Source organism: Ictalurus furcatus, chromosome 9 (genome assembly GCF_023375685.1).
Source record: "Ictalurus furcatus strain D&B chromosome 9, Billie_1.0, whole genome shotgun sequence".
Classification (NCBI taxonomy): domain Eukaryota; kingdom Metazoa; phylum Chordata; class Actinopteri; order Siluriformes; family Ictaluridae; genus Ictalurus; species Ictalurus furcatus.
This window is the reverse complement of record NC_071263.1, coordinates 30,788,535-30,803,534: the sequence shown is the minus strand read 5'-3', so window position 1 is coordinate 30,803,534 and position 15,000 is coordinate 30,788,535. Positions and strand designations below refer to the sequence as shown.

Below are 15,000 nucleotides of genomic sequence, written 5' to 3'. Positions count from 1 at the left end.
TAGTTTATTCAGTGCTCGCTAGTTTATTCAGTGTTCACTAGTTTATTCAGGGTTCACTAGTTTATTCAGTGTTCGTTAGTTTATTCAGTGTTCACTAGTTTATTCAGTGTTCGTTAGTTTATTCAGTGCTCGCTAGTTTATTCAGTGTTCGCTAGTTTATTCAGTGTTCGTTAGTTTATTCAGTGTTCACTAGTTTATTCAGTGCTCGTTAGTTTATTCAGTGTTCGTTAGTTTATTCAGTGTTCACTAGTTTATTCAGTGTTCGTTAGTTTATTCAGTGTTCGCTAGTTTATTCAGGGTTCACTAGTTTATTCAGTGCTCGTTAGTTTATTCAGTGTTCGTTAGTTTATTCAGTGTTCACTAGTTTATTCAGTGTTCGTTAGTTTATTCAGTGCTCGTTAGTTTATTCAGGGTTCACTAGTTTATTCAGTGTTCACTAGTTTATTCAGGGTTCACTAGTTTATTCAGTGTTCGTTAGTTTATTCAGGGTTCACTAGTTTATTCAGTGTTCGTTAGTTTATTCAGTGTTCACTAGTTTATTCAGGGTTCGCTAGTTTATTCAGTGTTCACTAGTTTATTCAGGGTTCACTAGTTTATTCAGGGTTCACTAGTTTATTCAGGGTTCACTAGTTTATTCAGTGTTCACTAGTTTATTCAGGGTTCACTAGTTTATTCAGGGTTCGCTAGTTTATTCAGTGTTCACTAGTTTATTCAGGGTTCACTAGTTTATTCAGGGTTCACTAGTTTATTCAGTGTTCGCTAGTTTATTCAGTGTTCACTAGTTTATTCAGGGTTCGCTAGTTTATTCAGTGTTCACTAGTTTATTCAGGGTTCACTAGTTTATTCAGGGTTCACTAGTTTATTCAGGGTTCACTAGTTTATTCAGTGTTCACTAGTTTATTCAGGGTTCACTAGTTTATTCAGGGTTCGCTAGTTTATTCAGTGTTCACTAGTTTATTCAGGGTTCACTAGTTTATTCAGGGTTCACTAGTTTATTCAGTGTTCGCTAGTTTATTCAGTGTTCACTAGTTTATTCAGGGTTCGCTAGTTTATTCAGTGTTCACTAGTTTATTCAGGGTTCACTAGTTTATTCAGTGTTCACTAGTTTATTCAGTGTTCACTAGTTTATTCAGTGTTCACTAGTTTATTCAGTGTTCACTAGTTTATTCAGGGTTCGCTAGTTTATTCAGTGTTCACTAGTTTATTCAGGGTTCGCTAGTTTATTCAGGGTTCACTAGTTTATTCAGTGTTCGCTAGTTTATTCAGGGTTCGCTAGTTTATTCAGGGTTCACTAGTTTATTCAGTGTTCACTAGTTTATTCAGGGTTCACTAGTTTATTCAGTGTTCACTAGTTTATTCAGTGCTCGTTAGTTTATTCAGGGTTCGCTAGTTTATTCAGTGTTCACTAGTTTATTCAGTGTTCACTAGTTTATTCAGGGTTCACTAGTTTATTCAGTGTTCACTAGTTTATTCAGGGTTCGCTAGTTTATTCAGGGTTCACTAGTTTATTCAGTGTTCACTAGTTTATTCAGTGTTCGTTAGTTTATTCAGTGTTCACTAGTTTATTCAGTGCTCGCTAGTTTATTCAGTGTTCACTAGTTTATTCAGGGTTCACTAGTTTATTCAGTGTTCGCTAGTTTATTCAGTGTTCGCTAGTTTATTCAGTGTTCGCTAGTTTATTCAGTGCTCGCTAGTTTATTCAGTGTTCGCTAGTTTATTCAGTGTTCGCTAGTTTATTCAGTGTTCACTAGTTTATTCAGTGTTCGCTAGTTTATTCAGTGTTCGCTAGTTTATTCAGTGTTCACTAGTTTATTCAGTGCTCGCTAGTTTATTCAGTGTTCACTAGTTTATTCAGGGTTCGCTAGTTTATTCAGTGTTCGCTAGTTTATTCAGTGTTCGCTAGTTTATTCAGTGTTCGTTAGTTTATTCAGGGTTCGCTAGTTTATTCAGTGCTCGTTAGTTTATTCAGGGTTCACTAGTTTATTCAGGGTTCACTAGTTTATTCAGTGCTCGTTAGTTTATTCAGGGTTCACTAGTTTATTCAGTGTTCGCTAGTTTATTCAGTGTTCGCTAGTTTATTCAGTGTTCGTTAGTTTATTCAGGGTTCGCTAGTTTATTCAGTGCTCGTTAGTTTATTCAGGGTTCACTAGTTTATTCAGTGCTCGTTAGTTTATTCAGGGTTCACTAGTTTATTCAGTGTTCGTTAGTTTATTCAGTGTTCACTAGTTTATTCAGGGTTCGCTAGTTTATTCAGTGTTCACTAGTTTATTCAGTGTTCGTTAGTTTATTCAGGGTTCACTAGTTTATTCAGTGTTCGTTAGTTTATTCAGTGTTCACTAGTTTATTCAGTGTTCGTTAGTTTATTCAGGGTTCACTAGTTTATTCAGTGTTCGTTAGTTTATTCAGTGTTCACTAGTTTATTCAGGGTTCGCTAGTTTATTCAGTGTTCACTAGTTTATTCAGGGTTCACTAGTTTATTCAGGGTTCACTAGTTTATTCAGGGTTCACTAGTTTATTCAGGGTTCGCTAGTTTATTCAGTGTTCACTAGTTTATTCAGGGTTCACTAGTTTATTCAGGGTTCGCTAGTTTATTCAGTGTTCGCTAGTTTATTCAGTGTTCACTAGTTTATTCAGGGTTCGCTAGTTTATTCAGTGTTCACTAGTTTATTCAGGGTTCACTAGTTTATTCAGTGTTCACTAGTTTATTCAGTGTTCACTAGTTTATTCAGGGTTCGCTAGTTTATTCAGTGTTCGCTAGTTTATTCAGTGTTCACTAGTTTATTCAGTGTTCGTTAGTTTATTCAGTGTTCACTAGTTTATTCAGTGCTCGCTAGTTTATTCAGTGTTCACTAGTTTATTCAGGGTTCGCTAGTTTATTCAGTGTTCGCTAGTTTATTCAGTGTTCGCTAGTTTATTCAGTGTTCGCTAGTTTATTCAGTGCTCGCTAGTTTATTCAGTGTTCGCTAGTTTATTCAGTGTTCACTAGTTTATTCAGTGTTCGCTAGTTTATTCAGTGTTCGCTAGTTTATTCAGTGTTCGCTAGTTTATTCAGTGCTCGCTAGTTTATTCAGTGCTCGCTAGTTTATTCAGTGTTCGCTAGTTTATTCAGTGTTCACTAGTTTATTCAGGGTTCACTAGTTTATTCAGGGTTCACTAGTTTATTCAGTGTTCGCTAGTTTATTCAGTGTTCGCTAGTTTATTCAGTGTTCGTTAGTTTATTCAGGGTTCGCTAGTTTATTCAGGGTTCGCTAGTTTATTCAGTGCTCGTTAGTTTATTCAGGGTTCACTAGTTTATTCAGTGCTCGTTAGTTTATTCAGGGTTCACTAGTTTATTCAGTGTTCGCTAGTTTATTCAGTGTTCGCTAGTTTATTCAGTGTTCGTTAGTTTATTCAGTGTTCGTTAGTTTATTCAGTGCTCGTTAGTTTATTCAGTGTTCACTAGTTTATTCAGTGCTCGTTAGTTTATTCAGGGTTCACTAGTTTATTCAGTGTTCACTAGTTTATTCAGTGTTCGCTAGTTTATTCAGTGTTCGTTAGTTTATTCAGTGTTCGTTAGTTTATTCAGTGCTCGTTAGTTTATTCAGTGTTCACTAGTTTATTCAGTGTTCGTTAGTTTATTCAGTGTTCGTTAGTTTATTCAGTGCTCGTTAGTTTATTCAGTGTTCACTAGTTTATTCAGTGCTCGTTAGTTTATTCAGTGTTCACTAGTTTATTCAGTGTTCGTTAGTTTATTCAGGGTTCACTAGTTTATTCAGTGTTCGTTAGTTTATTCAGTGCTCGTTAGTTTATTCAGTGTTCGTTAGTTTATTCAGGGTTCACTAGTTTATTCAGTGTTCACTAGTTTATTCAGTGTTCGCTAGTTTATTCAGGGTTCACTAGTTTATTCAGTGTTCGCTAGTTTATTCAGTGTTCACTAGTTTATTCAGTGTTCACTAGTTTATTCAGGGTTCACTAGTTTATTCAGTGCTCGTTAGTTTATTCAGTGCTCATTAGTTTATTCAGGGTTCACTAGTTTATTCAGTGTTCACTAGTTTATTCAGGGTTCACTAGTTTATTCAGTGCTCGTTAGTTTATTCAGGGTTCGCTAGTTTATTCAGGGTTCACTAGTTTATTCAGTGTTCACTAGTTTATTCAGTGTTCGTTAGTTTATTCAGTGCTCGTTAGTTTATTCAGGGTTCACTAGTTTATTCAGTGTTCACTAGTTTATTCAGTGTTCACTAGTTTATTCAGGGTTCACTAGTTTATTCAGTGTTCACTAGTTTATTCAGTGTTCACTAGTTTATTCAGTGTTCACTAGTTTATTCAGGGTTCACTAGTTTATTCAGTGTTCGTTAGTTTATTCAGTGCTTGTTAGTTTATTCAGTGTTCACTAGTTTATTCAGTGCTCGTTAGTTTATTCAGTGTTCACTAGTTTATTCAGTGCTTGTTAGTTTATTCAGTGTTCACTAGTTTATTCAGTGCTCGTTAGTTTATTCAGTGTTCACTAGTTTATTCAGTGCTTGTTAGTTTATTCAGTGTTCACTAGTTTATTCAGTGTTCACTAGTTTATTCAGTGCTCGTTAGTTTATTCAGTGCTCGTTAGTTCTGCTATACTGTATATTATAACGGTATGACCGATCTGTCCGCCATGTTTGTTATTGAACTGTTCTACGACGCCATGTGACTAGACGTATACCAGGACTGCGTTAGGATAACACTCCACTCCGGACCTGCTCCCTCATCCACGTCTCCTTTATTTCTTTATCAGCTCCGGTGGAGTTCAGTAGATGAGAGAGACTCCACAGAAAGACTCATCATGGATGAGGGCATGGTGTTACTGTGTGTTACTCTTCTGCCTAAATGGCATGCTAACTTGTTAAGAATTTAAAGAAAAACCCGACATGGAGTGTGCCGATGATGTTTTTAGTGCACGGGAACGCGTTCAGAAGCAGTCTGTGGAACTGTGGGAGATTCCCTCAGTTGCTGGTTTGATGATCTACAGATCTTTTCATCTTCTTCAAAGCAATCAGTTCGACCCTTGTGCACTGTGTATGGGGGCGGACCCGTCCCGGAAGAGGCCACGCCCATCAGAATGTTTCCTCAGAGGGTATATGTTATCATGCAGAAGTCTGGAGTGAATTTGACGTGATGCTTCAATCTAAAGCGGAGAGTGAGAGAATCAATCACCTAAACACAGATAAACACAGATCTGATTATCCGATAAATAATCAGATTTCAATCTTTTACTTTTATAATAAAGCTGCTGTTCAGTTTCTGTTATGAGTAGAGAATTCAGTGTGTTTCAGTGTGTTTCAGTGTGTGTGTGTGTGTGTGTGTGTGTGAGCGTGAGAGAGAGAGAGAGAGAGAGAGAGGTAGGTAATGAAGCTGCTCTTATCGTAGTTCATCATGTTCACTGTTTCAGGACAGATGTTTTTCTGGTCACTGTTGCTAAGCATTGAATGATGGAGTTAATCAGTCGTCATGGCAACGCTGAGACTTTTCAAAGTCCATCCGCCCGCACATCACCTGCATATTCAGGTGGATTCACAAAACACACACACACACACTCTCTTTATCTTCAACCTAAACTGTATATGTATGTGTGTTTGTATGTATATATACATATACACACAGTGCCCTCCATTAATATTGGCACCCTTGGTAAATATGAGTAAAGAAGGCTGTGAAAAATGGTCTTTATTGTTTAACCTTTTGATCTTTTGTTTAAAAAATTATATGTATGATTGCAAATAATGTCTCTTGTATAACATGGTGAAAAAGGTTCCACACTACTTCAGTGGAACCTGGCTGTTGCGGATCTGTTGCTAAGCTGCATGGTTTTGACATTTTCTGCCTCACCTGAGACGCTGGAACGCTGGGTCATGGGCCAGGCTCTGTGTGGCGTCGGGGCGTCGCCCGATGTCCTCTGCCGCACTGCGTCCATCCTCAACCACGGCGTCATCTCAGTGGACCACTGGCTGGCTGACGGCGCTACCCACTGCAATACCCGTGTCTCGCCACAAGCGCACATGAACTTGGTACCGTGGTGCCCGTCTGGGTTTCGTCTGGTGGCGTTTCCACTGGGCCGCTGTTTGGCGGGAGAGAGCGGACGCCTGACGACGACACAGAACTGTTGAATTCTCAACTCTTATTGGTCAGAAGATGCTGATTTACCTGCTATGGAAAAGTATCACCAGCTGCAAGGCAAATTCCAGGCCCTCCTTCCAAACTGAACGCACAGGGAAGAAGGCCAATCGCCAGAGAAATGTCCAGCTACAACACCGAAGGAGTTACAGAGCTCATCAACAATAAGAGAACCTGTGCAGACCTCAACAAGATCATCAGCTCCTCACAGATCTGGCCTCCTGGAGAGTGGCCATACCTAATTATTATACCGAACCCCGAGTCTCTGTTATTACACTATAACCTATAGTGCAGCATATAATAGCTCAACATAACATAGCGTAGCATAGTACAGTGATGTGATGAACACCTCATGTAATGAGTACGTAGCAGTTATTAAACAAAATGTAGTAATAACCCTACACTGAGGTGTAGGAATAAGTGACATCTACACGTACATACAGTAGGCTGAACTCCAAGAACTACATTAAGCAATAACCAGTTAACGCTCACTGACTGACTAATTCATTGACTTGTCGAGCTACACATGACTTTAAGTTGAAGTTCCATGGAAACCGTTTTGGACCTCAGTTCCACATGGACGTTCTCGCTGTTGTTGCTGAGGTTACGGTTGCTGCGATGTCCTCGGGACTGCAATCACCACATGCAGTTTTACACTCAGGTCTCCTTTAGTGAACAGTGGACTAGTTCAACACACAGACTTCATATTAAACCATAATGAACTTTCTTTTACTTTCACACTATCCGTCGTGACCCAGATGAGGACGGCTTCCCTTCTGAGTCCGGTTCCTCTCAAGGTTTCTTCCTCGTATCATCTCAGGGAGTTTTTCCTCACCACCGTCTCCACCGTCTCGCTCAATAGGGATAAACTCACACACTTAAAACCTCTATCCTGTGTTTATATGTTTCTGTAAAGCCGCTTTGAGACAACGTCCGTTGTTAAAAGCGCTACACAAATCAAATTTTATTGAATTTAATTAATTCCATCGCTGTGGTGAAGCATGGTGGTGGCAGCATCACGTTACAGGGCTGCTTCTTAACAGCAGGGATAACCTGAAATAAGATACTCAGAGACACACACATTCCATACTCTTCTTTATTGCTGTCAGTCTTCACACACATCCGAAACACTTTTTCAAAAGCAATTCCTCAAACAAACTGAATTGGGAATTCTTTTTAACGGAAAACCGCCCTTTTCTCTCCCACTCAAACCGAAAGGAACACTCATGCACTGGATGAAGAAACATCTCTCTCCCTCCACCAAGTTATCACCCAATTTTTGTAAACAAATGTGTGAAGCAAAAATGGAAGAAAAAAAACAACAAAACACAACCCTCTACGATGCAGTCCGTTTAAATCATCAAGTAATTTCAATAACACTATGTCGAGTTGTAGTGAGTTCTAGTGCTAAATGGGGTGAAACAAACTCAACAGTCAAGTGCTGGCAATAAATAATGCTATTAACACTACTGAGTTCCGTGGTGAACGCATCAAGTTAAGGCTTCTTTCGAAAAACAAAAAATAACCGATACAATATCCGAGTCTTACACGTCCCAAAGGTCTTGTAGAATACTGGACTGAGCTAAGCCAAGCAATTAGCTTATCTGTTAGCAGAAGAACAAGAAAAGCAACAGCTGTTTCTTTATAAGATCTCATTCTCAAAAATCCACCCATCTTTGTAAGATCTATAAGTGATTCTTGTTCTAAATCTCATTTCCTGATGATCTCTTGCTAACTCAGCTGGAGTAAAACCCCTGCCCGAACCCTGCCTGGCTATACTGCTGCCCGCCATGTTGGAAGAACTGCTCAAATTGCCCTCCTTGGTTAAAATTCTGCCCCCCTCTACCACCCCAGCCTCCGCTTTGCCCACCTCGTCCTCCTCGTCCTCGCCCTCCACGACCCCCTCTACCTCCTCCTCGCTCCTGCTGTCGCCCTCCATCTTGGTAGTGACCTTTGTTACCACCTTCTTGCCCTTGCTGCCCCCCTTGGTAACCTCCACCAGAGAATCCCTGCCCTTGATACCCTCCACCTTGGTATCCTTGCCCCTGATGCCCTCCTTGGTACCCTCCACTTTGGTATCCTTGACTTTGTTGACCCCCTCTACCTTGGTATCCTTGCCCCTGATGCCCCCCTCCACCTTGGTATCCTTGACCTTGGTGCCCCCCTTGATATCCTGGCCCTCCTTGCCCTTGTTGCCCAGCATGGTAGCCTCCACGGTATCCTCCTCTTCCTCCATCTTGATAATGACCCTGATTCCCACCGTCTGACCAGCCTCCTTGTACTTTACCCCCTTTATCCCCTCTTCCACCCCCTCCTCGTCCTCCTTGGTGCTGATCGTAGCCACCCCTGCCTCCCCCTCGCCCTCCGCCGCCCCCTGTTGGTCCGTCTTGTCGTTTCTGCCACGTCGGCATCTCCGGAGGAGGAGGCTCGATTTCGTTCGGTCTTCCTCCACGATCTGGAACACGTCCCATCAGAACCTGCCGGAATCAGAGTTAAGGAAGTTGGACGGAATCTGAAACCGAGCCGAACGTACAGACTTTTTGCGAACACGCACAGGGTTTCACATATAATCACGTCATCGGTTTATCGTAGGATACGCGGACGTGACCTCGATCGTTTTTCCTGCCCTTGATATCGCCCGTTGTGTTTACGTGCGCGTTTGTTTACATAAGAATGAATGACACCGACGTTTTAGCCGTTAGCGCCGGTCCTGTCCTCTCGCCTGCTCTCGGGCCGTCAGGTTAAAATTCCACCTTTGGATATCCGTGGAGTTTAAGCTAAAAACGCGCATTCGAATGCGAAAACATTCTAATTCAAGATGTGAAGCGAGCACCGGCACCCATCTGAATGAAAACACACCGTTGAAAACGTTCACGTGTTTTTCTTGATGCGTGTTTAAGGTAATATATAAAATGTGCGAATATTCGGTTTCATGTTTGCATTTTCTAAAATGACTAATATTCATTTTAGCCGTTTTATTCAGAGTAAAATGAACTAAAAGAAATAAATACGATGACGAAACACTGACTAAATTTAAAGGATCTTTTCGTCAGGAGACTAAAACCACGACTAAAACCAGAGTGAAATTAACACTGGAGCTGCCTGAGAGCGTCGAAGTTAAATCTTCTGATTTGATCAATTTACGCACTTTACTTTAAAAATAAACAATATACAACAGCCCGTTTAGTTTGTATTTATGCATTGCGCCCTCTTGTGGACTGCTGATTTAAAAATCTGGTGTTCACTAGTACTCCACTCACCCACCCCCCCCCCCCAATACAATAACGTCTTTAGAATTCAAATAGAATTCAAATTTTGCAAATAATTAAGTGAAAATTCTGTATTTAGTTTTTCAGCTTAGACAGTTGTACTTTTTATCCATTTATAGTTACATTGAATATTCTCACATTACACCAGGTAAAAACAGCCTCTCTGTTTTTTTTTCCTCTCTCACTTGAATTTAATAAGGCAAAAAACAAACAAACAAAAAAAAAAACAACAACAACAACAACAATAACAACAATGCAGCTTCTCATGTTAACGAGAAACCGCAAAGAAGTGTAGCTTCTAGTTAAAGCTATACCTCTGACACTGGAGACTCCTTCCATAAACGTTACATAAACATCTCCTTACGCTGGAGAAAACTTTTCCGCTGTGAACGAGCCGTTACTATAGAAACCATAACGTATTATAATCAGAACGAGCGTGTTAATATAAACCTGCGCTACTGTCAGAGCCGCTGTTATAGAAAACTAATCACCACCTTCTGACCAATCACAGTCCAGGACTCAGCAGCGCTGTGATGTAATAAGATCTTATTTACTCGGAGATACTCGGATAAACACTCGTTTACCTTGTTGATGGCGCAGGAGGTTTTCTCTCGGGTCTGGCCGCTGCTCGTGCGCAGGATTTTGGATAAGTCCTCTCTGGCGGCGAGAAGGTGAGCGACACACACTCTGCTCTTAAAGGCGAGCGCTGAACGCAGGGGCTGATACACTTTCGCCAACTTCTCAGTGTGGCTCTAAGAAAATATGGAAGAAAGAGCAGGTGGAAAAGAAATCGCTTGCGTTTTTCACGTGTTGGGAACAGTATTTATTTACACCACGTACAAGGTCGAGAATAAGAAATGAAAACATTATTTCAGCATAAGTTTAAAAAGCATAACTTCGACAGCTTTGATGTTTCTTGGTGATTTGTTTATGTCATGTATACAGGCATTTCCTGAACCTTAAGATGTATTTCTAATAAAATAAATTAGTTTATTTTTCATTTTATTAAATTCTCATTAAAACCACATATTCGATCACTTTATAAACGTGATTTAATTCATCCAGACCCAGACTTTTAATCTTAAAATCTTCTTTTTCAATTTATATATATATATATATATATATATATATATATATAGACCGTAATGAATGTAAACCTGGTCAATATTCAACGTGTGAATCATTTCCATCATCACCATGGAAACGACACGCGAGGCGCAGCAGTAAACGAAGTAAGGGCGAGATGAATTTCGCGTGAGAACAGAATAGTTTTATTGCGTCCCTCCTGATAAAGTTCTAATTCTGTGAAATTATTTAGAGAATATTATTTAAATTGTGTGATTTCAGGATAAATAATTATTTGTGTTAATTAATTATGAATGATGTAAATGAGAGGCTTTAAACATGAGAAAGTAATCATTTTTATCCTCAAAAACTGCTCATTATACCAAAAAAAAAAGGAGATTGACTTAAACCATTTTTAAATCAGAAAAATCACCCGTTTAAACTTTTATTAACCAACAAATAAAAATAAAATGAAGAAAATTTCACATGACATTATTTAAGGTATTTAGTCATTTAAACATTTAATAAATTCTATGAATAAATCTCGGAAGTTTTTTGTTTTTTTAAAGAAAAGCTGAATTAGGTTGAAATTATAAATAATATTTGGCACAGACGACTTACGATATGAAATTATTTCCTAATTAAAGAGATGATTTGTGATGTTGAGTAAACGTTCGGGACAAAAATCTTCATTTTCAGTCTTTTCACTTTCAGACCTCAGCTACTATTCGACTTAAATTATTAAGACATGATGGAAATTCCACTGAGATATAATAAAGTAGAATTATAAGGTGAACTCTACACCAATATAATAAAATATCCACCGAAATGAAACGGAAATTCAATGAGAATATAAAGTAAATGTCATAAAAATATAAAAACAGTTACTAAAATAAAACCAATATTCACTTTCAGATCTTAAAGCTGGGTTACTGTAAACTATCACTACTCCAGCTAACCTATTACGACTCCAATTCATTAACCTATTACGACTCCTATTAAACTATTTCGAGTGTGAAAAGTGTTCTGTTTTTGAGAGAGAGAGAGAGATTTTGTTTTCCTCAAGATTCACAAAATCGTCTGAGGGATCGGACAGTAAACACACCTTGGCTCTGTCCGACCAGCCGAAGGACTGAACCGTCACGTCCAGACGCTTCAGTAACATTTTCCTCCTCACCTCGTACTCGTTCACAAGAGATTGGTTAATAGCTTCAATTTTTTCCTGAAAAAAAAAGAAAGAAAGAAAGAAAGAAAGAAAGAAAGTGCAGTCCATTAAAACCAAGCAAATGCAAAAAAGAAAAAAAAAAAAAAAAACAAGCCCACCAACCCCGGGGCATCGGGGAGTTAAACTCACCCAGTGAAGTGGGCCGAGGGTTCTGATCATCAGAGGAGCACCGACATGATGAGAAGGAACTTTAGAGAACGCTTCCTTCAGCTGAGGAGGGGAAATAACACACACACACACACACACACACACACACACACACACACACACACAATATTAGTGCACAAGTGGAGGGCGGAGCTACGAGTTCAATAAAATAATAGAAATTTTTTTTCTTTAATAAATTATAACTGAAATTCCAAAAATAAGTAAATAAATAAATAAAATAAACAAAACAGACACAATGATTTCACTAACACATAAATGATTTTTTTTTTTTTTTACTAAAATATAAAACATTTCACCAAAACTAATATAATAGAAAAATTCTCAAATATAAATGTCACTACATTATAATAAAACCTTCAGTGAAATATAAACAAAACATATACAATACAATATATGTGGGAATTTCTAAATGTTTCAAATAAAATGTCACTAAAATATAAAAGGAATAAAAAGTTCAGTAAAATAAATTAATAAATAATACACTTTATTTTATAAAAGCGCTGTACACAAAATAAGCAGTACACAGAAAAAATTCATTATAAAATTTAATAAGAATAGCAACAACAACAATAATACTAACACTAATAATAATAATAATAATAAAGGAAGACATCAGCAGTCAAATACAAGTTTAAAAAAGTGTGTCTTGAGCTGAGATTTAAAGGTGGCACAGGTCTGATGTTCCCCGAGTTCAGGAGGAAGTTCCACACTGGAGGAGCAGAGACAGACGTCCTGTACCTGTAGATTTTAGGCGTGTTTGTGGAACAGTTTACAGATTACACTGTGAGGAGCGCAGATTTGGGGTGAGAGGGATTAATAAAGCAGATATATAGTGAGGAGACGAGCCATGTAATGCTTTGTGTATCAGCAGCGTCATTTTAAAATGGACCCGGAACCTGACCGGGGGCCGGTGTAAGGACAGGGCAGGAGTAATATGATCACATGACCTGGTCCCGTCAGGATCCTGACGGAATTCATTTAAATCCGGGAAGTTTCAGTAAGACGTGGAATTTCACAAAAAACCCACATTTTACTAGGATAAAATATACATTTCATTAAAAACTATTTAAATATCACAAAAAAATTCACTTTTTTTAACTATTTTTTTATATAATGTAGCTCTTAGACCAATACGCCCATCTAAAACTCTCTACACAACTTCTTGTTCTGTCTGTGTGTGTATATGTGTGTGTGTGTGCGATAATGTGTTAACCCCAGAAGACAGTGTGTGAGTGTGTGTGTGTGTGTGTGTGCGCGCGTGAACAGGTAAAAGCGTGTACTTTTTTCTCGATGCCGCTGAAGAACTGGAACATGGTGATGTTGGGTGGAGGTTTGGACATGCCCAGAGCCACACAGATGCCCTTCAGCTCCAGGAAGAGCTCGCTGCAGCCCACTGGTCCTCCTCCTCCTCCTCCGCCATCTTCAGCTGCTTTCCTCTGTGGAGCGTTCACCAACATCATCCGAGCAGCTTCCAACTCCGAGATCAGAAACGCTGAACACACACCACATCATCATCATCATTACTATCATTATTATCATTATCATCATCATGACTATCATTATTATTATTATTATTATTATTATTATTATTATCATCATCATCATTACTATCATTATCATCATCATTATCATTATCATCATCATCACTATCATTATCATCATCATCATCATCATCATCATCATTATCATTATCACTATCATTATCATCATCATTACTATCATTATCATCATTACTATGATTATCATCATCATCATCACTATCATTATTATCATCATTATTATCATTATCATCATCATCATCATCACTATCATCATCATCATTATCATCATCATTATTATCATTATCATCATTATTATCATTATCATCATTACTATCATTATTACTATCATCATCATCATCATCACTATCATTATCATCATCATCATCATCATCATCATTATTATCATTATCACTATCATTATCATCATTATTATCATTATCACTATCATTATCATCATCATTATCATTATCATCATTACTGATTATCATCATCATCATCACTATCATTATTATCATCATCATTATCATCATCACTATCATTATCATCATTATTATCATTATCATCATTATCATTATCACTATCATTATCATCATCATTACTATCATTATCATCATTACTATGATTATCATCATCATTATCACTATCATTATTATCATCATCATTACTATCATTATCATCATTATTATCATTATCATCATTATCATTATCACTATCATTATCATCATCATTACTATCATTATCATCATTACTATCATTATCATCATTACTATGATTATCATCATCATTATCACTATCATTATTATCATCATCATTACTATCATTATCATCATTATTATCATTATCATCATTACTATCATTATCATCATTATTATCATTATCATCATTATCATTATCACTATCATTATCATCATCATTACTATCATTATCATCATTACTATCATTATCATCATTACTATGATTATCATCATCATTATCACTATCATTATTATCATCATCATTACTATCATTATCATCATTACTATGATTATCATCATCATCATCACTATCATTATTATCATCATCATTATCATTATCATCATTATTATCATTATCATCATTATCATTATCATTATCATCATCATTACTATCATTATCATCATTACTATCATTATCATCATTACTATGATTATCATCATCATTATCACTATCATTATTATCATCATCATTACTATCATTATCATCATTACTATGATTATCATCATCATCATCACTATCATTATTATCATCATCATTATCATTATCATCATTATTATCATTATCATCATTATCATTATCATTATCATCATCATTACTATCATTATCATCATCATCATCATCATTATTATTATCATTATCATTATCACTATCATTATCATCATTATCATCATCATTACTATCATTATCATCATCATCATTATTGCTATCATGATTAGTATTATTATTACTACTATACCTAATGTATATTGTACAGTTTGTATGAATGATAAATAAAAATAAACACACACTGGTAAAGTAAACTGGTTTTGAATAAAGAGGAGACACTGGGGTTACAGAGCACGAGGCAGCGTGATGGAGTTTCTACACGACAAGC

The 15,000-nt window shown here is 37.3% G+C and overlaps 1 protein-coding gene across 1 annotated transcript in view; it reads right to left on the bottom strand.

Annotated features, from left to right (window-relative positions):
* Positions 1-7,205: 7,205 nt before the first annotated feature.
* fam98a (family with sequence similarity 98 member A) overlaps positions 7,206-15,000 on the bottom strand; it is a 14,898-nt gene continuing 7,103 nt past the window's right edge. The window contains exons 4-8 of the mRNA XM_053633527.1: positions 13,131-13,342; positions 11,812-11,892; positions 11,563-11,679; positions 9,977-10,144; positions 7,206-8,600 (exon numbers count right to left, since the gene is read on the bottom strand). Coding sequence (XP_053489502.1) covers positions 7,860-8,600; positions 9,977-10,144; positions 11,563-11,679; positions 11,812-11,892; positions 13,131-13,342 — 1,319 coding nt within the window. The 3' untranslated portion in view covers positions 7,206-7,859. The remainder of the gene's footprint in view (positions 8,601-9,976; positions 10,145-11,562; positions 11,680-11,811; positions 11,893-13,130; positions 13,343-15,000) is intronic.